The sequence below is a fragment of the Polypterus senegalus genome, chromosome 9 (assembly GCF_016835505.1).
Source record: "Polypterus senegalus isolate Bchr_013 chromosome 9, ASM1683550v1, whole genome shotgun sequence".
Taxonomy (NCBI): Eukaryota; Metazoa; Chordata; class Cladistia; order Polypteriformes; family Polypteridae; genus Polypterus; species Polypterus senegalus.
The window spans coordinates 51,373,591-51,399,233 of NC_053162.1; the positions used below are offsets into that span (position 1 = coordinate 51,373,591).

Sequence of the window (25,643 nt, forward strand, 5' to 3'; positions counted from 1 at the left end):
GAAGATTATTTTGGCAGGGTTTCTGACTTTGTATTTGGCTGAGTGGTAAATGCAAAGGCTATTAAGGTGGCCAGTGCAGCATCAATAAAGAGCGGATTAGTCAAGCCTGACACCTTTTTTAAATCTGAGCTATGAAACATATCCTTCTGAATTGGACTTGTGTCCTCTCCACATTTTTGTTTCTTGCTTTGCACCCACTACTGCAAAGATAGGTTCCGACACCCCCACCCCCATAACCCAAAATTTAATTAAGCAGATTTGAAAAAGATTGAGTAATCCCATATGTGTGCCTGTGTATTTATTATACTCTACACACTATCACAAACAAGCTGATTTTCTCTCCTATCAGTTGTTGGTAATGGATAATAATTATTGTAGGTCAGGAACTTTTAAATATGTAATATACCTCTTTCTTTCCAGTTAGATCATAATAACCTAAACCTACCGTGTCCATCTTCTAGTAGCAAAAAAGTAACATTCACATAGAACATTAGTTGTGAATGGAGGAGAAAAGTCACAGGCCCTTTATGCATAGGTCAGACAAAAAGCAATGAAAGGCAGAAATGCCAAGTAAATCAATTAAATCATAGGTAAGACATGTCAAGTGCAAAGTTATTGTGCTACTACAGATATACATTGTGATCCACCCACCATCACCCGTTGTGTGGAGATGTGCACATAGAATAACCTTATATTTTCACATCATGCTGTGGGATGGTATGGTGGCACAGTGGTTAGCATTGGTGCCCCCACAACCCCATGGAGCCATGTTTGACTCCAAGTCTGTGAAGTTTCCACTCTTGCCCTATGTACATTTTTAAGATGCTCTCCATCTTGACGCACTCCAAACTGATATTGGGTTAACTTAGGACTCTAAACTGAAGTTTCTCGAGTGTGGTTACAGGTATGTATGGCAGTGGATTGCCCTCCCTCCCTCTTTGTTAAAGGATCAATGTGGTCTGTTTTTTTTTAATTGACCATTGATTAAACCACACAGATGGTATAATTCACACATTTATAATGAAAAAGGATTGATGTCATCATAGCTTAGAACAGCCCAAAAAAAAACCTTATCCTCTTTAGGACCAGGTAATTAAATTTGACAGGGAGACTTTGACAGGGGACAGAGAGACAGAAAAATAAACCCTGTACCTTTGTAACTATAAAAATGTAAAAGGTTAACACATAATAATATTAATTGTCTGAAAGCAAAGTGGAGGAATTACAGTCTATTATGAATATACTGTAGCTATCAGATAGCCCCTCTTTTGTCATTTTAGAAGTAATTCAGATTTCTGTTCCTTGATCCTTCTAAAAAAAGAAAAGAAACATTTAAGAGTTAGCTGTCTTTTTATTTACTGAGCAAAATACTGAATGTACATATCTGTCTTTTGGGATGGTAGCACTGCTGCCTCACAGAAAGGAGACCTGAGTTTGTATCCTGGGTTGTCCCTGCATGGAGTATGCATGTTCTCCCTGTGTCTGTGTGGGTTTCCTCCCACTGTCCAAGGACATGCATGGTAGATGAACTGGCGAATGCTAAATTGGCCCTAGTGTGCCTTTAAGTGTGTGTATATTCATCCTGCAATGGACTAGAACCCTGTCCAGGGTTTATTCCTGCTTTGTGCCCTATGCTTAGCTGGGAAAGGCTCCAGCCCCCAACGTGACCCCGGCCTGGATTAAGCAGGTTGGAAAATGACATGAAATCTGTTTTTTTATTTATTTAATGCAATGATTCCACTTTTAACAGAGAGCATTAATTAAGAGAAAAGACAAAATTCTTTGCAATTAGGCATAGACTAAACGTGAAGTCATTATTGTTTTACATTTTATAGGAAAAAAGTAGATTGGCAGCTTTAATGCTAAAAGATTTTATACCAGGTTAATTGTGCTAGTTCTATCATAAATAAAGTGTAACATCATAATCTCAGATGTGCTTAATCTATTTCAGATTTAAAAGGGACTGTATTATGTCCTTGTTGTATCAGATGCATGGCAGGAATCATCCCTGGACAGGGCAACAGTCCATGGCAGGGGCTACTTATGCACACACACATACAGGGACAATTTAGAGTCACCAATTAATCTAAAATGAGGGTGTCAATAAACAAAGCTGCCAAATGTCAGTAAATGCCACTTCTGAATTACTATAGTTTACTTAACCACAGTAATCTCATAAAAAGGCTGAAGTACATACAGTAGACATTATACTAAGAGTTAGGCAAACATTCCCATTGTTTGGCATGTATTTTCTAAAAGTTTCAAGATGTTTGGAGATCATTTTCTAAAAAGTATTCTGATGAAACCTTAACGATGGAGCAAGAAAATTTTATTACTGCAAGATGTCTGCAGGCCATTAAATCATATCTGAGTCTATGTCAAAATGTAAAGAACAATTTTAAATACATGGTTGTAATTTGTTTGTAGTGATGGCACAGAAGTGCAAAAATGTGCATTCGTTTGCAATACAAGTAATAATGGAATTTGTCCACCATCTACATTTATTTTGTCACCGGCTACTTTTTAAGGGTGGTATGCCCCAGTTTCTTACTTAGTTCATGTGCACCATGTATAAGGTACTGTAAAATATACTAAGATACATGTCAAAATGAAATCAAGAAATTTTCATATTTGACTGTCTGATGTTACTTGAAGTAACACTATGATGCATATCTAACCTAAATAAAAACTATTTTTTTTATTGGGTCTGGTGACTAAATGCCAATGTAGGTGTGAGCTTTTATAAGAATTATCTTTATTTTAGTTTCAGAGAATCCATTTATCTATCCATCTATCTTCCAAAGTTGCTTTTTTCTGAGCAGGGTCGTAGGGAATCTAATAATTGGAGCATTTCTTTAAATAATCATAAAACATTTTGATCACAAAATTATGATAATTAAATGGATATATTTTTTTCATTATGGATGAAGTATATGTTATTAATTAGGAATGGTATGAAATGCTTGTTTGTCAGTCAGTTTATTACTTGAGCATCTTCTAAGCAAATATCAAGACATATAGTGTATAGTGGGCCGGTACACTTCTGTACTGAGTACCAGCAATTCTCAGTTTTTATACATTGTATACCATCATTGCTTGGTGTGTACCAGCATTGTTTTCAAGAATGCATGCATTATTCATTTCCAAAATCTCTCCACCCTCCTTGTCCCACTTTTTAATGTAATGTTAACTTTTGTGGCGCTTGAAATGAGATTGGATGTCTTTGTTTATAATTTCTTTAAACTTTATTGCATGGCCACCCAGCTCTACTCCCCACACTTTAATTGAATGTAAAATATTGCAACGCTTAAAACACCAAGAGAGACCAAACTAAATCAATGACAAGCAACTGCATTTTGAAACTATTAAAACCAAAATTTCAGAATACTCTCTAAAATAAACATTTGAAATTCCCATGTGCAGTGCTGCCCACAAAATATGCATAGGAAATAACATGCGCAGGTTGATTCTGCTCAGGGTGCTGCTCAGTGATGGTGTATCCAACCACAGCCAACACTCAGTCCCACTGTATTACCCTTCGGTTCACTTCATGCCTGCCATTATCTTTATGCTTTCTTAAAAGTTCTGAGCATCTGCAGCTTTTTCACATCCGCAGGGTTGCCTGGAACCATATACCTGCAGATAATGCGTTCCAATTTGTACATCTTGTCAGAAATACTTTATTACAAATATGTATTTTTCAAATGAGTGCAAGACTGGGTATGCTTAGGGAAATTTGACATGAAGAACACTCATAGTGATGCAAACAAAGGAGTTAAGTACCCCAAAGACCCTTGGTTTGGCTACCAATTTGTGGTTTATCTTAAGAAGTAATTTCTTGCTTAATTTAAGTAGTGAGTTTTTAATTTTGATGTGTTCCATCCAAGCGTTTTTAAAATATGATCTGTGACGTTTGTATTTTATTTGAAGCGGTAGAAGTGATAGTGGTAGAAATCTATGGCACATTTAAACTTATTTTATCTTTCTCATTATAATCTGATAGCTGCTTCATAAAAACTGTGATTCTGATTCTAGGATAATCAAGCAGTTTGGTGAAAAAATGTGCTTTTATTTTGTGTAGTATTTTTTGCTAGATGGATGGTATTTAAGCTTCAGACAACAACAAAGAAAGCATAGATCAGGTTCTTCACCATAGATTAGACTAAATATCTGGGAAAGTCACTGCTGAAGCATGCACCTTCTAATGCTTTGATGTTTTTGTGAACTGACTTTAATGAGCCTCTTGCTTAATGCATGATGTGCTAACCTAACTTACTTAAAAGATGACCCATACAATTCATATTAAAATTGGATATACAATCTTCATTTTCTTCCTGTGAAAATAAATTGTTTCTTATTAACTGTGGTTATTTTTTTTTAACTAGGTGTCTACACAATGTCCATCTCTGAAGCTTCAGTTCCTGGTGAAGTGGTTGGCCGGATTAAAGCAAAAGATCCAGATTTAGGGGAAAATGGCCTTGTTTCATACCGTGTCCTTGAAGGTGATGGGGTGGAAATATTTGAAGTTACTACAGATTCTCAGACTCAAGAAGGGGTCATAAAGCTTAGAAAGGTAAAATTGAGTTTTTTTTCTGATATGAGATCACTGAATATTGTAATGTGCAGTTTACTAATAAAGATAATGTTTTTTTGCTTTGGTCTAGCAGATTTCCTGCATAAGATTGGGGTTCTATTTCTGTTTTGTCAACTAAAATAATTCAATTGCTTATTGATAATAAGTAAGTCAAAGGTAATGAAAATAGTTGCGTGCAATTGCATTCTCTCTAGGTCCTGAAAAGAGTTAATTAAAATCTATGTACTGTACATACATATACACATATATTTAATTGATGGGTTGAAAACTAGTAGATCAGTTGGAATCAAAATAAGGGCACACCTGTATAAGGGGTGAATGCATTAATATTGTTTAATGAATGCACTAATTTTCATTTTAAAATAAGATCAGTTATAGTCAAGCCCTAGTACTAACTATGGAAGCTGAAAATTCAGTTTTTATTTTTTCTTTTATTATGCATATAATAGGATAGAACAAAATAATTCACAATATGTTTATCAGAACTGAGCAATGTTTGCCAGGAATTTGAAATAATTTTCCAAACTGAAGATATAGATAGTCTAGCTTTTAAAATGAATAGATTTCAAATTATAAAACATATTACAGATGGATATGAAAAAAGATGGGCTAATTTTTTTGTGTATTGTTATGTGATTCTCTCTCGCTGCAGGCCTAAATAATATTAGAATATCCTGCCATGATAATTCTCCTATTTAAATTCCTCTGACTGTCTCCAAGCAGATAATCTTGTTTCATGTTGTGATGTTTTCTTTTATCTGTATGCAGTTGCCATAAACGGTTCCAGGATGCTTTGCAGTTACTTGGCATACAATTTTGTTTTTTATTTCGTCAAGATTTGTAATTAATTATATAATTGACTATGTAGGCCTTTGTAAATTGCTAACATTTGTTAACTTTGCATTGGTATACTTGAATAAGTGTATTAACAGTATTGAAATAATGTAGAAACAAGACTGGGTGCTGTACTAGAGCATAATGATGGCTAAAGGTTTTAGTTAAGGTTAGGGTTTTTAACTTTGAATCCCCGGCTTTTTTTGCAGTTTCCTTCCCACTTGAACTCTGTCAAGTGAATGCACTCTTTACCCTTCAATTCTTTTTTTCTACCTTCTGTTTTTCATTCTTCTGAGGAGCATAATTTCTTCATACTTTTCCAAATATTAAAATATACCCAGCTTGTAAGCAAGTATTTGGCTAGGTCTGAGTCTGAGTTAAACCATTTGATCAATTGATGGAAAACAAACATATACAAAGGCCATGAAAGAAATATAAATGACAGATTAACATTACACCTCATCTTGCAAAATTAAAAGATGCACAATAAGAATGTAATGAATATTTTTGTTTTTTGTCTAGGCAGTTGTGGTTGGATTATAGTATTCTATGTGCAACAAGTATGTGAAAGGTCTGCATTAACTCTGAGCATGCTTACTGAAATACTTAAGCCGTTCAAACAAAACACTTAAACACAACAACTTGATGCTTTGTAATTCTAACAATTTGAGCAAACCCACAATTAACTTGCACTTTTTTTTAGAAATGTATTCATTCTGGGCGGCACGGTGGCATAGTGGTAGCGCTGCTCCCTCGCAGTTAGGAGACCTGGGTTCACGTCCCGGGTCCTCCCTGCGTGGAGTTTGCATGTTCTCCCCGTGTCTGCGTGGGTTTCCTCCCACAGTCCAAAGACATGCAGGTTAGGTGATTCTAAAGTGTGTGCTGTGGGTGTGTTTGTGTGTGTCCTGTGGTGGGTTGGCACCCTGCCCAGGATTGGTTCCTGCCTTGTGCTCTGTGTTGGCTGGGATTGGCTTCAGCAGGACCCTGTGTTTGGATTCAGTGGGTTGGAAAATGGATGGATGGATGTATTCATTCTAAAATGCTACCACGATGCAGACCCCAAAACTGTAGTGATGTGCAGGCAATAATAGATTCAATCTAACCTGCACAAGGCAGTCTGTTAATTTCTAGGATGTACAGTATTATCAACATTCTGAAATCAAGCTGGTAAACTAGTAAAGTGAAATCTAATTGCTTGTAGGAATCTATTGACTTGAAATGAGTTTATTGCACATGTTTACTGGGCTAATACTCCATTAAAAGGTGAGACAGTCTGCAATACAAGAGGACACTGAAATAAGAATACTGCATATCCTGATTAACAAGGATATGATGTGGTTTGTGGCATGTAGTGAAGATTCTTATTGCTTGCAGAAGAAACAGTAAGCTAGGTACTGCCCAAAAAGGACATTCTGGTGGTATAAAACGTATGATTCAAAAGAAAGGGCACAGCAGGCCCTTTTTTCCTTAGGACACTGTGTTCCTTTAATGTAATAAGGATGCACTCTGGACCCCATGGAGGTAGTAGCGAAGGGAGAATTAAAAATTGTGTGCCTTTATGAATAATATTGCACGTCCTCTCTCTGACACATTAACACTGAGGACTTTCAGCCAAAGTCTGAAAATTATTCAAATTATTTAGTAGAAGTGTGTCAAGAAACTGTATTGGGGTTAACGGTGATTGTCAAATCAGAAGTATTCTTTCTTTTTAATTTTCATAATTTTTTGTCATTCTGGTGTGTGTTCAGACCATAGTGTGTTTATACAGTATATTGTGATATATGGCTGGCCAGTCATCCCGGCCAATACCCCCAGGCCGTCAGATGGAGCCCTCCCTGCAGCTTGGAGGTGCCCCGAATGCCAGCAGGGAATTATGGACAATGGAGTTTTTATCCACAGCAGTGCTGGATACCACAGGGGCCACTAGAAGGCGTCGCAGGGAGGAACAACGATTGTTTTCCCTACAACCCGGAAGTGCGTCCTAGTCACATGTTGCTTTTTGTCTGCGCACTGCGTCAGTTCACGTGAGCCACTGAATATGGTTTTATATGTCACTCGCTCGCTTGTAATTGTTTCGCTGTCTTCTTAATTATATAATGCATGTTTTCTTAAGTGCTTTTTGGAGCTCTTCCTGGTTTTCTACGTACTGCGTAATTACGTGGGAGGCGTGATGATGTCACATGAAACTCCGCCCCCCACGGCTTTCGAGTTAAACTCCATTACAGTAAATGGAGTAAAATAGTTTCCAGTTATGACCATTACGCGTAGAATTTCGAAATGAAACCTGCCCAACTCTTGTAAGTAAGCTGTAAGGAATGAGCCTGCCAAATTTCAGCCTTCTACCCACACGGGAACTTGGAGAATTAGTGATGAGTCAGTGAGTCAGTCAGTCAGTGAGTGAGTCAGTCAGTAAGTCAGTGAGTCAGTCAGTCAGTGAGGGCTTTGTCTTTTATTAGTATAGATAAAAAAAATCTTGGAAGGCTTGGAAGGAGACAATACATGATTTTCTCGGAGACACTTTAACATCCTGCGAGACAAGGCAGTGAAACAAAAGAACAGCTGTTGTACAGGTTTTTAAATGATTGACGCGCAGTGCAACAAGCAGAACACGCAACTCGGCAGCAGCAGCAGCAGCAGCAAGCCACATTTCTTGTACTATTTAAGTAGTTTCTATAATTTCAGCGTTTTTTTTTTTTAATTTTGTGTAGTTCATTTGAATACATGAACTGATGAAAACAGGGCCTGTTTTGTGTAGATTTGATGTTACAGCAAACTGAAAATATCTGCATCAAAACCTGGTCTAATAGTCATACTTTTAGCTACGAAAGTCACTATAAATAACCAAAAACATTCATAAAATAATGTTAAATATAGCATAGAAACGATTTAAAGGAGGATTCACATTGGTTGGTCTCACTAAGCTTTGAAAATAAGATTACATTTTGAAAGCATTTGCTGTGCATATTTGCAATAAGTGAAAGATGGTGCAGTTTAAAAAATTTAAATCATGATTTGGAGGGGAGGCCTCATTATAATACCATTTTTTATTGGCGTCGTTTGTGGAAGAAAACAAAGATAATTTGAAAAATGTTACACAATCATTTTGGGGCTTTGAATATATTTTGGATAGAAAATCAAATTTACTTTAGTAATGTGGCACAGCTGTGACAATTAGTGGCTCTTTAAAATTTCTGATTTTAATTGTATAATGCTCATATATTTATACCCTGAGGATAAAATCTTTATAAAATTTTAAACCATGTATAAATTAAACTTAAATTTGTGCAGCACAGCAGGCTTGACGGTAAGATTATAGGATAGGTACTAGTAATTATAATATAATAGAAATAATGACAAGCAGTCATTGAGCATTGGTCTTCTTTACATAATGACTGTTATGCCATACTGTGAAGTGAAGTGAGGGCTAATAGTGAAATTTTTCAGTTTTGAAACTGCACACAAAAAAATTAAAAGACAAATTCCATGATTTTTTGTTTTACTCATAAGGATGAGTATAGTAGTCTATGGATGTAAAAATCAGGACAGAGAAGCACTAATTACAGTAAGCACTTCTTTAAATAGCAGAAAGTGTTTTTTCATTGTTGTAATGCTGAAAACACATTGTTTGGACAGAGAAAAGAGATAACAAAATGACTGATGCTTAGTGCTGAGGAACACAGTATTCTTTTATTTTTTCTCCTGCATGGTACTAATAAAAATACAAACGACTGGCAGCAGGTGAGTGTAAGAGCATTTGCCTGTCAACATCAGTCACTTGGAAATATGTGTGACTCAAATACTCAGTCACCTGGAAATATTTGCAATTCATATACACTCCTGGATACATACATTTAGGCATTAAAGTGGTCATTAGTGTCACCTGTGAAGACGTGTCATGGGAACCAAAGTGTATCACCAAGCTAGGCTTTCATAAAAGTGAACATCACACATGTAAACACTGAGTGGATTGCTGTTATGTGCCTTCTATTTGCAGAGTCCTGGCCCAGAGCAATGTTGGCATTACTATACGAATACATATTGTTGTACTCATTCAACTGTATTTTCTTAATTCCCGTTGGTATACTCTAACTGGCAAGCTTGAATGGCATCTAAAAAGACAGCTGCACAAATATTATGCATATATTATGTACTGTAATACAGAATTTCACTAGTGTTGTTTTAATTAATATAATAAACTACACATGCTTCATTGTAATTGCAAAGGTGAAAGAGGAAAGCCTAGGATTAATTACTATTAATATCATTTTGGTTGATTACTATCATTTGACATTCCCTTATTTAAGTTTTTTTTTGTGTAAAATGGCAAGATGAAACCCACACTACCTTCTGTAAATATGTTTATCTCAGAAATATTTTAAAATGATGTGAGGGCCACACAGGTGGATGGGGCATTAAGGGGCTGGAGAGAGGCAGGCTTCAGAAGCTCCTTTATTCACAGAAAGAATCCTGTACTTGCAGAAATATTCATGTTTAATGTCAATGTGGAACGAGGCCAGGCGCCTGTGTAGTATATTAAGTATATTACGAGAGTGTCATCAAACTAATTATTTAAAGACCACAGGACTAAAGGGATGGCTGGAGGATGGGTAAAAGAATAAGAGGATTACGCATATCAATATCATTGTGATTTGTGGGAGAAAATATACACACCTGTTGTACTGTATATTAAAGGGGGCAGATTATCAAGTAGTCTTGGCTACTAATAAGTGAGCTGAGCCTCAGAAATGAAGAGAAAACTGGAATATCCAGTGGCCCCAGGGTGTGGTTTAAAACCTCCTTGTGTCCAGAGTGTAAACTTTAAACTTTGTGACATGTTCTGGGCAAGTAGTTGAGCAGTAAGAGGAAGGGGGGCTACAAAGTGAAGTTTAGAACTTAGAACATTAGAATTTTATTTCTCCCAAAGGGGAAATGTATATTTTTACAGGAGCTCTTTAATTAAATACATAGATAATTAAATAAATATAGACACACATTGAAAACAAAAAAACTTCTGATTTGGTTGTCACAGTGAGACATTATGCACATTTCAAAGGCAAAGACAGACAGAATGGAATGGAAGTGTTTAGTACTTGAGGCATTTTACTGGTGGGGTATCTTCTAATAAGTATTGTTAGGAATAATCTGGGCCACCTATTCGGCCCTTTATTCTGTATATCAGTTTACTTATCATTTACTATGTTGTGCTTATTTTATAGCAGTCAATTGTGGGAGTTTTACTTGAACATTGTGTTACTCCCATTATTTTATGCTTTGTGTATTTTTAGTTTTACTTCATTTTGTGGATTATCATTTGGGTGCCTTTGAGTTCCACTTTATCCAATGTATCACAAGAGTTAACAAGATTTCCCATTTTTAATCAACCTCTCATTGAATAAGTTTACTATTCGGTTTAATACACATAATTGTACAATGCACACACCCACAAAACTGATAACGACCCCCTTATCTTCAGTTAAATATACGTTTATACCACATGCACAATATACCCAGAGTGACACCCCAAATCACTTTTCAAATTAATATACATCTCTCTATTATATAAAAAAATCCTGGGGTGAGACAAGACTTTTTAGCCTGGGAGGAGATGTGACTTTTACAGAGAGATACTTTCAAGTCCCGCAAGACGGGACTTTGTGCCAAGAGATTTAACCACGCCCGGGGCCGGAAATAAAAGACAAAGAGTAGATGACAAAGTAGAATGTTGTAAAGAGGTTTCAAAATGTTGGTGCGATACACATGCAGAGCAGGTTAGAGATAATGAAAGTACTTAAATTTGAAAGTCTGAAAAAAATGATAGTAAAGATCACATTAGCATAAACAAACAGAAATTATTACTTGGTGAAATAACGGAACAGTGAAAAGAGATCGAATATATAAGATTTAAACTTTAAGTCGAAGACTTGTAGATCGTCCACTTTGTGTTGCCATCAGAGTGTTTCTTCCCAATGAAGAGGCGTATCTGCGAGAATGAAAAGATTTGTTGTTTGTTGAAAGTGAAATCCACAAATGTGAGCGGCAGAGACGTAAAGTGGCTGGCGTGTAGCACAGGCCAGGGGGTTGGCAAGCGAAGCGAGTTTTTAAAAAGAAGAAATAATCACTCTCTAATTCACTCACTGGATGAATTGTGTCCTATATTGGAAATGTTTAAAGTCAGTCAGCCTAATTATCAAGTATACTTTACCTTCTGGTTCTTACTTTTTTTTTCCAATTCAGGTTTATGATCTTTTTTGTTTTTTTTGTTTTGGATCACAGACAGGTATAAATTAAAACAGGCAAAATTTTACCAACATGCCTTCTTCTCTGTCTCACTCAGATCTGCATTATTATGGTGTGTACAGTCAGCTGTGCTTTTCAGAGCAATGCGTTCCACAGTGGAGAGCAGGAGGGACATGCTGTGCACACTTTTGTCCATCCCCCATCTGAGCAGGAAGCCGCTTTTGTTTAGTAGTATGTGACTTGGCTTCCTCTTGCTTGTCCCCCTCAATAATTATTTCTCAATACTTTTGCCCTTTTTTGCATTAGTGTTGAGTATGAGAATTGTATATAAAAGGACCCCTATTATTTACAACTCATTTTAAGAAAACACATTACCTTCAAATCTTATTTCGGCAAGAAACGGTAATTTGTATAAATTGAAACATGCACTATTTACCTTTCACTGTGAGAAGTATGACAGCTAAACAGTTAAATCAATTGGTTAATTTTAAAGTTCCAACAAAATAACATCATGGCTTCTTAAAATGATGACTCAGAAATGGCATAATGAGAAATCAGTGCAAATAAGAGGCCTAGTGCAGGAAAGGCTATCCCAGGATATACTGTACAATTTTTCAACTGATGATGGCGATGACACAGACAATGCAGACTGCCAGCAACAATCACTTTGATGCCAAGCTGCTGCACTCAATAACATAATGCCTCCCTGATATATCCCTTGGGAAATCATCACCTTTTGCTCTTCAAAGCATGTTGAAAATTAAAGTCGAAATTACTGACAGAATTGCTGGGGTTTTAATCAAGTATTCCGTTTCAACTCCAGGCAGGCAGTGCTGTTTGAATATTAAGAGACAGCTTCGTATTATTGTGGCTATTATCTGGTGCTGATTAGTTTCAGCAACCAACTTATTAGATGCCAAAATAAAGGATTGAAGGGGACCAGTTTTTTTATCGAGGGACATTGTAGAGAGCACCATTAGACCTGCTGAATGAAATAATTAGGTCATTCTTGTCTTCTGTATTTCAGGATTCTTTATTGTGTAGATTTATAATATTGGCAGAAGAAAAACCATTAAAACAAATTAGCACATATCGCTACACTATTAAGGTGAACTCAGCACATGTTCATAAGGTGAAATAATTTTTAAGAACCTCAAAGGATATCCTTTTTAATGAAAATTATAAGTGTGTATATTGTGATATCATTTCAAAAGTAATGGTATCCAGAGTATAAAAGTAGACCTTTTCTAGACTTCCATAAGGTCACTAATTTTCATGTGCTAATTTGTAAAATATGGCATGTGACATCATTTTATTTTTATTCAGCAAGCTTTTATGGAGAGGAAAAAAGAGGGTCTCATCATGGGTATATAGTAGGGACTGCTATATATACTTTATGTCTCAGGAGCTTGCAGAGTCGGCAGATTTTGTAAATTGCCATGTGCAAGTGGCATCCAGGTGAATGGGGGTAATTTAATTTTATTATTGGCTCATATAGCTTGGAAATGTGCAGACAAGAAGACATCAGGACAGCAGGAGTCTTTAAAGATAGAGTCAGCATGACAGTAGGTAGGGCAAAGAATAGGATAGTGACTCTCATAATTAGGACAGAGTTTCAGCCAAGACAATATAGAAGATTAATTCTTTGATCATAGCTTGCATAGTGAGCTCAGGAGCATTCATTGTTTGTTCATTGTACTTATAACCTTAAGTAAAAATGACTTTTTACCTGTCTGTCGGTATTTTGAAACACAGATGAGGGATCCCCCATTCACAACTAAAATATAGCAAATAATTACAACTTTTACCAAGTAAAAGATAATTTTCATATTAAAAACATTAATCACAAAACAGTGTCTCTTTTAATTAGAGCTTGTTTCCAGGCTAGATTTTCCATATTTTGATTAATTTTCTTTATTATGTTTCTGCAGTCAGTCCCAGAGAAGGCTAAACATACTGTACTAACACACAGGTAATTAGAAACATGAACACCATACAAATTTGACAAACGAGAGGAGACCAGGTCATCAAGACCGTTTGATTAGCTGATAGTTAAGCTGTCCCAATATCTCATCCAGATTCCTCTTAATGATTGCCGAGGTTGTTCTAGAGTCCCACAACTCTTTGAGTAAAGATGTGCTTCCTATCTTCAGTCTTAAATCCACTTCCCCTTCATTTCCACTGCTGTTCAAGTGTGTGATTCACCCTTAATCTGAAAGAATGTTGTTGGATCTACTTTATCAATGCCTTCGAGGATTTTAAATACCTGGATTAGGTTTCCCACCCAGGCTTCTTTTCTCGAGATTAAGCATAAGAATCATAAGAAATTAAGTACCAAATACCCATACAGCTTGCTTTGAACATTGTTAGAAAATTATTGTCTCCAGGTAAAAAAGAGAGAGAACTTGCAAAGTTTACAAATAATGTATCTCAACCTTGTTTTTAAATTTCTCTGCTTATGAATATTTGATTGGTACTGAAGACTATAAACAGTGAGCAACTGTGTAGAAAGAAGCCTGTGATACAGAAAATGAATGGATGTTTATATACTGTACATGTTTAAATGGGTGTGCATCTCTGTTTTTGTCTATTCCGCTTTTGTGTTTGCCCCCACAAGTGTTTCTGCCCATTAACCTATCTGAAAATTATAGATATATTTATTATAAAGGCAAAAATATATTAGAGAAATTGTCCTGCATTACTAGGCACACACCCCACTTGTATGCTCATTTAATTCTCCAAACTAATAGACACACAGAGTCAACTGCCTCTTTCTGGCAGAGAGTGCAATTTCACCACCTTCTCCCTCTCCCCTTTTACAATCAATGTATAAGTGGCTCCATTATCATCCATCAAAGAGTCATCCTACACTTTCATTTATCAACGCTCCATTTCTCTTTTTCTACCCTAGCTAAAAGACAACTCTTAACATTTGTTGTATGTCTATTTATGTGTCCATTGTTTTTTTTTTCTGTTTTTTATTTGCTCATAGTCTTAGTGTTAAACTGACTGTAATATATGGCAGTGTCTCAAAAGAAAAAGTGTAAAATTAGTGTAATCTAAAGTGGTAATTTCCTTACCTTAGGAAAATGATTAATTTTATAAATAGTAGATGTATTGATTATCTAAAAAAAATGTAGAAATTTCAACGTGTTAATTATGAGTCAGGACAAAAGTGTATAAAACATCACTTTTGCTGAATTTTATTTTTCAAAAAAAAATTTTGCTGCAGGAAATTGTGAAAATTTTCAGAAAACCATGATTAATTGAGTATATGGTTCTATTTTACAGCATGTGGACTTTGAAACCAAAAAAGCCTATAGTCTGAAGGTGGAGGCATATAATGCTTATATAGACAAACGATTTGACAGCTGGGGGCCTTTTAGGGACACTGCAACCGTGAAAATTGCAATTGAAGACGCAGATGAGCCACCAGTGTTCTCATCACCACGCTACAGTCTGGAAGTACAGGAAAATGCGCCTGCAGGGACAGTGGTGGGACGAGTCCATGCCAAAGACACAGATGCCTCCAACAACCCAATAAAGTAGGTGATTAAACTGACTTTTTTGTGTATTGTTAGACCACAATAATATAAAAGATTATTCAGATAGATCCAATTATAATATGGCATTCAACTAACTACAGAATATTACAATGTTTTTTTTAATTTATTGTACTTCATAATACTATGAGGGCGCCACGGTGGCACAGTGGGTAGCGCTGCTGCCTCACAGTAAGGAGACCTGGGTTCACTTCCCAGGTCCTCCCTGCGTGGAGTTTGCATGTTCTCCCCGTGACTGCGTGGGTTTCCTCCCACAGTCCAAAGACATGCAGGTTAGGTGCATTGGCAATCCTAAATTGTCCTTGGTGTGTGTGTGTGTGCCCTGTGGTGGGCTGGTGCCCTGCCTGGGGTTTGTTTCCTGCCTTGTGCCCTGTGTTGGCTGGGATTGGCTCAAGCAGACCCCCATGTCCTTGTAGTTAGGATATAGCAGGTTAGATGATGGATGGATAATACTACGATGCTTTCTTTCTTTCTGTCTGGCCTAATTCAACTCTTGAAATGGCATAAAATAAAATTGTAATCTGAAATACTCAGAGTTTTCATTTTATTACATACACTAGTTGTTCTCACTTAAAGTACCAATAAATCAGTTGTGTGTGCAATCTGAAAAATAAAATGGTGAATCTAAGTATTTAAAATATTTTAAAGACAATAAGGTTAAGAGGAGCTGGGCATTCCAGCATTAAGTTTTCATGAGTAGCCCTACAACAAATGTGACAGTGTCACAGGGGACTGAAGAAAAGGTCATCACCGAAAACATCCAGATAACATCTGGTCTTGTAAATGGAAGCAGAGCAGTAAGGATAGCCATTGTGACAAGTGTACTTGTCTTGCGGAGATTAGCAGACAGACTACAGTCACCCAAGTAACAGTTGGCTCCAACAATGGTGTCAAAACTGGCCGAACAACTCATCTTATTTTGTTATGGGGACTAGGGCAGCTAATAAGTCTACCAGTTTCCACTCCTGCCATTGAGTAGACAAACACTGGGCACTGGAAGATAGGAAAAAATGTGTTGGTCTAATATCCTACTAATGCAAAATGATTAAAGGACTTAGATATACTAAAATCTAAATGAGTCAATGAATCAGTCTTCCCTACTGTGGAAAATAAAAACCAGTGCCCGCAGGTAATGGTGTTTTTGATTTGACCTTATTACAGATAGAGCAACATTTCAATGCAACATTATGTGTGAACGTTTTTAGTAATTTGACACTTCGCTTCTGGCAGCACTGTACTAATTTAAAAATGAGCATGTTCAACATGATAACACTACATGTCACAAGGCCAGGAAGGGCCAGAAATAACACAGTGAATTCAGTTTAATGCATTTATTCACTATTTCAATCATCACATCTCAATCTAATCAAAAGTGTGAGTTCTGGTGTACAAGATATTTGGAGAAGAGACCTTCCAACAGATAATATTCAAACACTATATGCCACAATAAGCCTAGAAGTTCAGCATCGCTGCAACTTACTCTTGACACCTTTTTGAGATCTTGCACCAACAAATTCAAGCTATTCAAAGGAAACATGGGTGACCAGCCTGCCAGTAGTTATGTGTAACTTTTAAGATGGCAACTCAACATAATAGCAATAAATTGTTCAGATAAATGTTTAAATAGGCACATTTACTAATAGCAGCTAATTCCTTAATATATTATAATCTGTTAATGGCTGTTAATTGTATTCAGATATGCCACATTTTTCAGTACTATCTAAAGTAAAATAAGAAAGGATATGATGCTTTTTTTTTTTCTCTTACCAGGTATACCATTAATCAGCACACAAATCTAGATCGTTTTTTTAATATCCATCCTGATGAGGGTATTATCAAGACAACCAAACCACTGGACCGTGAGGCCATGGCATGGCACAACATCACCATCATTGCTGAAGAAAACCGTATGTGTATCTTAAGCACTTTGTTTTTTAGATCACTTAAGCCAGTATACACATGGAGTGATTTCTAATGATGAGAACAGTTGTTGATGAGAATGTTGAGTGGCAATATTACTGCATGAACGTGATCTCATATTTCAGAGTTGGCTAGTGAATTTCTGACTTCTGTATTTGAGCAAATTAAACAATTTAAACATTGAAAAAATGTTAGATTGGCTGTGCAGTTTGTTAGTCATCCACAAAGGATTTTGAGCCTGGCATCATGCTGTCATTAAATTTCTAGACCCTAGACAATATTCCTTTGGAGACTCATTCTCACCAATTCAGAAACCTGGACAGACCCCTTTTACTGCTACAGTAATGATTAATGTTTATGTTAATGAACAGTTAATGATTGTATGATACTTAATAGTGCTTTTTTCAGCATAAGTTGAAACATGAAACTATAATCCACAACTGGTAGAAACATGTAATTCACATATTTTAGTGCAAACAAACTAGTTTTTGGCCACTTACAAAACAAGATGCTAACATTACAACTTTCAGGTCCAGGCTAAAAATTTTGATCACCTCTCTCTCTCTCTATTGTAATTGATTTCTGTATAATTGCGCTATTCAAGAAGTTTTACATGACATATTATTAGTTTCATAGTAGGTTTTCAAACCTTAAGATCAATTTTTAGAGTCAATTTTCATTTCCAAACTAAAATTATTTTTAGGTAACAATACAGTCTAACATCAAGTAGTAATACACCATTTTTTATGTTTTTTTAAAACTGAAAAAGGGTGCATATGTTAACTAAAATTATTATTTTTTGGTACAGAAAACACCCACCAAAAGGCCAGTGTTCATGTTTCCATCAAAGTTCTGGATGTCAATGATAATGCACCAGAATTTGCTGAGCAATATGAAGCATTTGTTTGTGAAAATTCCCAGCCTGGTAAGGTACGATAACAGCAAATTCTGTTATGCCTTAGTTTCAGCTTACTTACAACAAAAGCTTGTTTTTGTTTTTACATCAGACATAATATATTAAATAATGTGCAAAGAAAAAGGATGATTATAGGTTGTATGTACTATTAATAATTTAAGTAGCCAATTACAAGATTTTCCAAACTTTCATATTTATATTCCAATTTGAGAATATGTTTTGTATTTAAAAATATATAATATTTTGTGTGTTTAAAAGGAATAGTTAATGTTTAAAAATGAGTGTGGTAAAAAATGCAAAACTGTACAAAGCTGAGGCAACTTTCACAAACTAATTTTGGTGTCCTTATTTTGTTGTTTGTTTTTGATTCAAAGCTTATTATAATAATCAGTGCAGTGGATAAAGATGAAACTGCCAATGGACCACGTTTCATTTTTGGACTGGCACAAGAGGTTCTTAACAACCCCAACTTCACCCTCAGAGACAACAGAGGTAAGTAATAATAGCTGAATAAATATTATCGAACTAGCCTGACTTAGATACCTGCCTCTTGAACATTGCTCATTTAGGCTCCTTCACCTTATTTATACTTAGACCTGCAAAGAAATAATATTTAAAAAATCAAACATGAGGTGAAAAGGATATGCATTAAAAAATACTTAGGATATTAAATGAAACACACATCCAAAGTGACTGATACCTCAAATACTTTGTGTGCAGAGTTTGCTAAATTTTTGTTTTCCTTGTCTATTCTCAAGATATGAAGTTATTTATTATTTTATTCTTTATATTATTTAGCAGATGTCTTTACCCAAAGCAACATACAAAAATCAAAATACATAACAATACACTTAGCCATTTGGTAAGAAATTAGAAACTTCATAGGTCATAAAAGAAATAAAATTAAATAAAAGTATACTTCTACATTTAGACCATAGGACTAGATCACAGGTGGCACGGTGGCGCAGTGGTAGTGCTGCTGCCTCACAGTTAGGAGACTTGGGTTCGCTTCCCGGGTCCTCCCTGCGTGGAGTTTGCATGTTCTCCCCGTGTCTGTGTGGCTTTCCTCTGGGCACTCCGGTTTCCTCCCACAGTCCAAAGACATGCAGGTTAGGTGGATTGGCGATTCAAAATTGGCCCTGGTGTGTGTCCTGCGGTGGGTTGGCACCCTGCCCAGGATTGGTCCCTGTGTTGGCTGGGATTGGCTCCAGCAGACCCCCTGTGACCCTGTGTTTGGATTCAGCAGGATGGATGGATGGACTAGATCATACACTATTCATGAAGGCAAACAGGCTTTTTGACAATAGGACAGCATTGCAAACTTTTCTTGGTTTCTGCTACAATCTGGGGCCCCAAAAAGTAATCTGACTGTTATCTACATCTTGCCCTGATGCAATTGAAACCTTTGACTCCATTTACAACCTAGAAACTCCTTAGAATGAGCTGCTTTCACTGACAGAGGGCAAGTGTTAAGTATGGATGATTGCATTTAAATGTCTAGAGTCTAACAATCCCCAGTGACTGGCAGAAATAACTATATCATAACTGCAAATGTTAACCTTTTACGGTATGAACAACTTCACCATGAAAGGCAGGATACAATAAGCTTTTCTGTAACATTGAGTAATAGCACTACCAAGAATACTTAACTGTAAAACTGCACAGCTGAGGGAGCATGCAGACCATGATGCTACCATGAGAAGAACTTTAATATGAAATGCTCAGCAGGAGAGTGCCATGTTTACAGTAAGAGAGCCTGTCTGCAACTCCAGAAATCCAAGCAGTAATTGCAGCTACTGGTTACACCAAGTGATGTTTTTGGTATGAACGTTGGGGAAGGGACATACCAGAATTATCCTTTGTGTGTGCAGACATGTATAACACGAACATTAACTTTGCTAACTAATAATAGTTAGTCCCTCTTTTGCTAATGTCTAGAAAGACATGCAAGTTCACACACCATTTGCATCACAAAAAATAAATTAAACAATAGAATACTGGTGCCTGGTCTATATCAGTGTTGATACCCACAGACATTATCACCATCTGACAAACTACAATGTTTATTTAAACACTGACTAAACCGAGAGCCTTACAACCATTTGCTAGATAGGAAAATATATTGGCTAAATTGAAACAGCAACACCTCAAGTTTAGGATTAAATGACTTTGAGGTATAAAAGGTGTGGCCTTCAGGGGGTGCACAGTTCCACAAACCTGACACAGACAGATGCAGGGCAAAAGTTCAGCACACATTTTGTTTTTTTTATTTTCCTTATGGGAAATGCCTTACCCTGTTTTCAACCTGTACAGCACAATTCAAAAGCACCAAACATGGTACACACCAATGTTTTATCTTCCCTTGTCCTCTCTCTTTCTCTCTCGGTCCACCTCCACTCCTCCTGGCAAGCACCTCCCAACTCTTGCTCCCGGAGTAGTGGCAGCTGGCTCCTTTTATCCAAGTGCCTACGAGTACCTTCAGTGCACTTCCGGGAAAGGCAGAACCCTAACAAACTAGGGCTCCACAACCCATGCAGCACCACCTGGCAGCACTCCCAGATCCCAACAGGGCCGTCCCAAACTCTAATTCCCATGAAGTCCTGCAGGAATCCATGGCACCATAGCAACTAAGTGGGGCTGCTTCCTAGCAACCTGGGCGAGATAATGCCCCAACCACTCTCTCTCCCCCATTCCTCTCATAAACTTGGCATTCCGGCCAGGCAGGGTCCCTGGCCATATATGACAAAGAATAAGCAACAATAACATGGAAAGAACATGTAGACCACATACATTACATGACTAGGACACAAGACTCTTGGTCCTTCTCAGTGTGTGTAAAGATCAAGATGCTGATCAGCTTATTCTGATCAGCATAATGTCTTGTGTTTGGGGCAATCCTAATATTCATTTGCGTTTTTCTCAAATAGTTGTGGTTACCTTTAGAGAAGGGCAAATGGTGGTGCAATTTTTATACCTCTCTCCTAGCTTGTGCTGCATACCCTTCAGTGGAAAAAGCTTGAACTAGTAAAACACGTCAAAAAAAGTCTGATACCTTTGAAATAAATTTAAAGAAAAAATGTATAAATAAGCAAATAACATTTTTCAGTATTTTGTCTGTTCATCATATTTTTCAATATATTGCAGTGTAGTTAACTTCCAAATGGGAGAAAATTGTTTTTCTGAATGTATTGATGCTATGCATTTTGATTATTATTTACAGTAATTTATTAAACCGCTCATTTTGCTGTTATGGGTCTAAGCAGACCAAAAATATGTCAGTAGCTGCCAGTTCATTTCTGTGTGTACAGATACTGATACCAATAGAAATTAAGGATGTCAGTCAAGGTACAAGTGTATCATTGTACAAACAGGTGGAATGTACAGCCAGACAGACAGATATTCTGCTCTGCCTTTTCTTATACAGTTCCTGCTGTGTTTTGAGACTAGTTAAACCTGTCACTGATGTGGACCCCCAAATACTTGTAGGAGTGCACCACTTCCACGTCCACTCCCTGAACAGCTATTGCCTGTTTGGTGTGGTGAAAGTGAATAGCCAGTTCCTTGGTTTTGCTGATGTTAAGATGCAGACAGTTATGTTTGCAGCAAGAAACACATTTCTCCACCTGACTCCTATACTCTGTCTCATTCCCTATATCGATTTACCCCATTAGTGCAGAATCATCTGAGAATTTCTTCAAGTGACATGACCTGGTATTATATTTATAGTCAGAGGTGTACGGAGTGAAGAGAAAAGGAGACAGGACTGTCCTTGTGATGCTCCAGTGTTGCTCACATCCATATCAGAAACACATTCTTTTGAGTCTCAAAAACCACAGCCAGTCCACACATAGTCCATTATTCAGGACACAATACTCACCCACCTGCATATCTCTAAGCTTACCCCATTAAAGGAATGACTGGATGGCATTGAAGGCACATGGGAAATCAAAAACCATATTCCTTAAAGTGCTGCCAGCTTTGTCTAGGTGAGCATAAGCCTTATGGAGCAGACAGATAATTGCATCTTTCATTCCAGTCTTTGTGTGATAGGCAAACTGAACATAAAAAACATACCAAAATAATGCTATGCTTTACTTATATTGAGAAGAAACACTTATTTTACTGGTGATCCTTAGGTATTTAAAAGATCTTTAATTCCTTACATGTTTTTATAGTTGTTTTAATAAAAGTAATAGTGTTCTACCAAGTGACAAGCTAAACATTATTTTTCAATAAATGTATCTTAAAATAATATCTGAAAAAAATGGCAAACTGTATTGCCTTAAATTAACTTAATAAGGTCTTCTAAAAATAATTTAATTTTTGGCTTGACATTTCATTCTGTAATGTTCTAAAAGTTTAATTTCTCATTTGTGAATGTACAAGACTAATATAAACAAACTTTGTGCATCCTCCTCTGTGAATAACTACATCAATTAAGATGCTAGCCTGATAGAGACATACCTGCAGACATAAAATGAAACTTCTCTAAGCTGATCCAATGTCAGACAATTATATCCTAATAATAGTAAATTCTTGAAAAGTCCTGCAGCTTCCAGTCTGCTGTTCTGCTCATAGTAAAAAAACTCTCCAGATATAAGCAGTGCCTCAAATATCTTTCCATGATTTGTAAACACTCTAATTGTCTTAACCAAATTGCCTTTGCAAGGAACAGAAAACTGAGGAACAAAGATTTTTATAGAGACTTGACAATTCACTCTTTCTTTTTATTCTACATTTTTGTTCATTTACACTTAACAATTAACTGCCTTATTTCTTAACACTTGATAATACTTAAAATGCTTTCCACTCTACAAAAAGCCTGGTGTGTGATTATTGAATAACAACTGTGCCTTGCAGTGGAATGATGTCTCTTGCTGACTCTAACCTTTATCCTGCTGTTGCTGAGTCAAGATCTCCCACCCATGACCTTGATCAGAAAAAACTAGAATATATCCACCGTAAACAACCATAGTAAATGGCTAAATAATTTAAGAATAGCATGTGAAGAGGTGTAATTGAAACTAGAGAACTGCACATTTCTTTTCTAATTTTGCATACACACCCAGTGTAACACTGTACACCTCAGTGTATTGTGTTGCATACTGTGGGAGACAGGGGGCACTCTCAAGCCCCAAACCCCAGACACAACTGACATGCACACAGTCACGGGTTCAAATAAATTATATTTATTCTTCCAAATACTGTACCTTGCTACAACTAGACAATCACAGTGGACAATGAATTCTCTTTGTTCTCTCTGTTCTCTTCTTCTTCCTCAAACTTCACTTCCTTCTGCAAGTGTTGCCCTCTTCTTCCAGACTCAGAAATAATAAATGAGGTTGAGAGACTTCTTTTATCCTGACCTGGGAGCTCTTCTGGTGCCAAGACATAGCCTGATATATGTCAATTTGAAGTTCCTCTACGTAGGGAGAGCAACTCCATGCAGCTCCCTCTGGTGGCACCCATGGACCCCAGTAAGGCTGCCTCACTCCACTACAGGTTCCAAGATTCCCTGCGGGTATCCAGATTGGTCCCAAAGCCCAGGGATGCTGCCATGTAGTTGGTCGGGGAGGCATGTTTTGTTACATTGGCCTCCTGGACATTTAAGGGAATAGGACCTGTTCTGACTGGGAACCCAGTCAATGTGTGCGGTCCTTTACAATACTTTGTCACATAAACATGAACTACTGATACTCAGTCAGGTTTATCAAATAAATAAACCGAAATGAATACAAACATTTTCTGTATCTGTGTGCAAAATGATCCTAAAAGCATCTTCTCTGTCAGTCATTCCATCTGTATTAACCCCCTCATATGGAGTACAATGACAAATGTAAGAATATTAGAACATTTATTAATAGAGACCTTTGTATCTATCTTTCTTTTTTGGACTTGTTAATTGCTAAAGTGACCCAATTTCTATTTCAGTTAATCATTCAAAGACAGGCAGCATACCATCTTCAACAAGATAACTAGGCAGCTGAGTTTAAACTCTCAGTATTTAGAAGTCAATTACACTGTGAGGACTATTTCCATTATACTGGTCCTTGAACTCAGAGAAACTAATGTAAAGCCATGCCTTGCACTCTGGGAGGAGAAGACGCTTCTCTCTAAGGCATGTAATAGAGTAAAATTACCTGTTCCATTCCACGCCAAGCCATGTACTGCATCAGGTCTATTTATACCCCAAATATTTTTGTGAAGGATGGTCAACTAGAGACCATATGAGTAACACTGTTTGAGTTAAACACTTGATACCAAATGTTTTGTCACTTAAGTGTTAAAATCATCAGTGGACCAGAGAAAAGGGAATTTTGAGTTAGGTGATGTTACTTTGATCAGGTTTTTTACAAGAAGGATTACTGATTTACCTGCCGTTTGAATTGATGAAAAATATTTAGCTGTACAATTTGTCCAGTTTTCTCAGTCCCCTGAATTTCTTCCTAGGTACTCCATCCTTATATTTTTGCTACATTTCTGTTAGCTTTTCTTTGTAGAGTAATCCAATGCCTATGTGTATTAGTCCTTAAATGCTACCTTGCAAACTTAGAATGTGAAATTATTACAATGCAAAACAAAGAGAATGTTAAGTTTATCAAAATACATGAGAAGGTAGAGGTGGTAAAGTACACAAAATGAAACACTGATGAAAGCAACAAAATAATAAAGTACCAAGAATTGAAAAAAGGAAGAATCTAAACATGGAAAAAAGACTCTCTGATAATGTATTGATTTGATGACACCAAATAAAATAATAAAAAAAGCTGGTGAAAACATTTTGTCTTTCCTTTCATGGCCTACCACAGATAATATTTTAAAAAAAAAATTACCAGAGAAAATGTTTTATGGTTCTTCAGATATTTAAAACCCTGCTAAGGGAAAAGTCTGCCCTGCTGCTAAGTCTTAAATTAATTTATGATGAATGGAAAAAATGAACAGCAATCTGCAAATTTCCTTGACCCTTAAACAGGACCAAATCTTCTTTTACCCTATCAGCACAATGAGTGAATGTGGAGGTTTGCTGATATCAATTAAAAATTAAAGAGCTGTGCTGAATTTTGTATTGCAATTTTTCACACTGCTTATACAAAGAAACATAAATAGTCCAGTACTTTCAAATTAAATTTTAACTATATATTGAAAAGAATACAATGAGAGGTCCAATGTTTATTTTTGTTTTTTATTTTATGTGTCAGTCATATATGTTAATTATATGTACAGTCCGACTGAATATACATGTACTGTATGTTAGTCATATATACAGTACCTACTGATTGCGCAGCAAGTCACAATGAGTTGAGTTCTTCTAGGCTGAACATCTGAGAAGACAGCAGTGCATTGACTTTAAAGGTTTTATCTGAGTTAAAACTGTAATATGTTTGACTATTTAGGAAAGCAGAATGGCATACTTGTATATGATTAGCATTTGCTAAATCACAACAAGGTTATATAATTACAATGACACTACAAGTACTGCTTGTCATCTAGAGATGATAGGAAAGAGCTTTGCCTCGATAAGGTACACGATTGCACAACTCTTACAATTTCATGACCCAGAAAATCAGATGCAAAACAT

At 36.5% G+C, this 25,643-nt stretch overlaps 1 protein-coding gene across 1 annotated transcript in view; it reads left to right on the forward strand.

The window, feature by feature from the left end:
• Positions 1 to 25,643, forward strand: part of cdh11 (cadherin 11, type 2, OB-cadherin (osteoblast)) — a 131,440-nt gene that overhangs the window by 99,075 nt on the left and 6,722 nt on the right. The window contains exons 6-10 of the mRNA XM_039763113.1: positions 4,386 to 4,573; positions 14,957 to 15,210; positions 16,999 to 17,135; positions 17,957 to 18,078; positions 18,439 to 18,556. Coding sequence (XP_039619047.1) covers positions 4,386 to 4,573; positions 14,957 to 15,210; positions 16,999 to 17,135; positions 17,957 to 18,078; positions 18,439 to 18,556 — 819 coding nt within the window. The remainder of the gene's footprint in view (positions 1 to 4,385; positions 4,574 to 14,956; positions 15,211 to 16,998; positions 17,136 to 17,956; positions 18,079 to 18,438; positions 18,557 to 25,643) is intronic.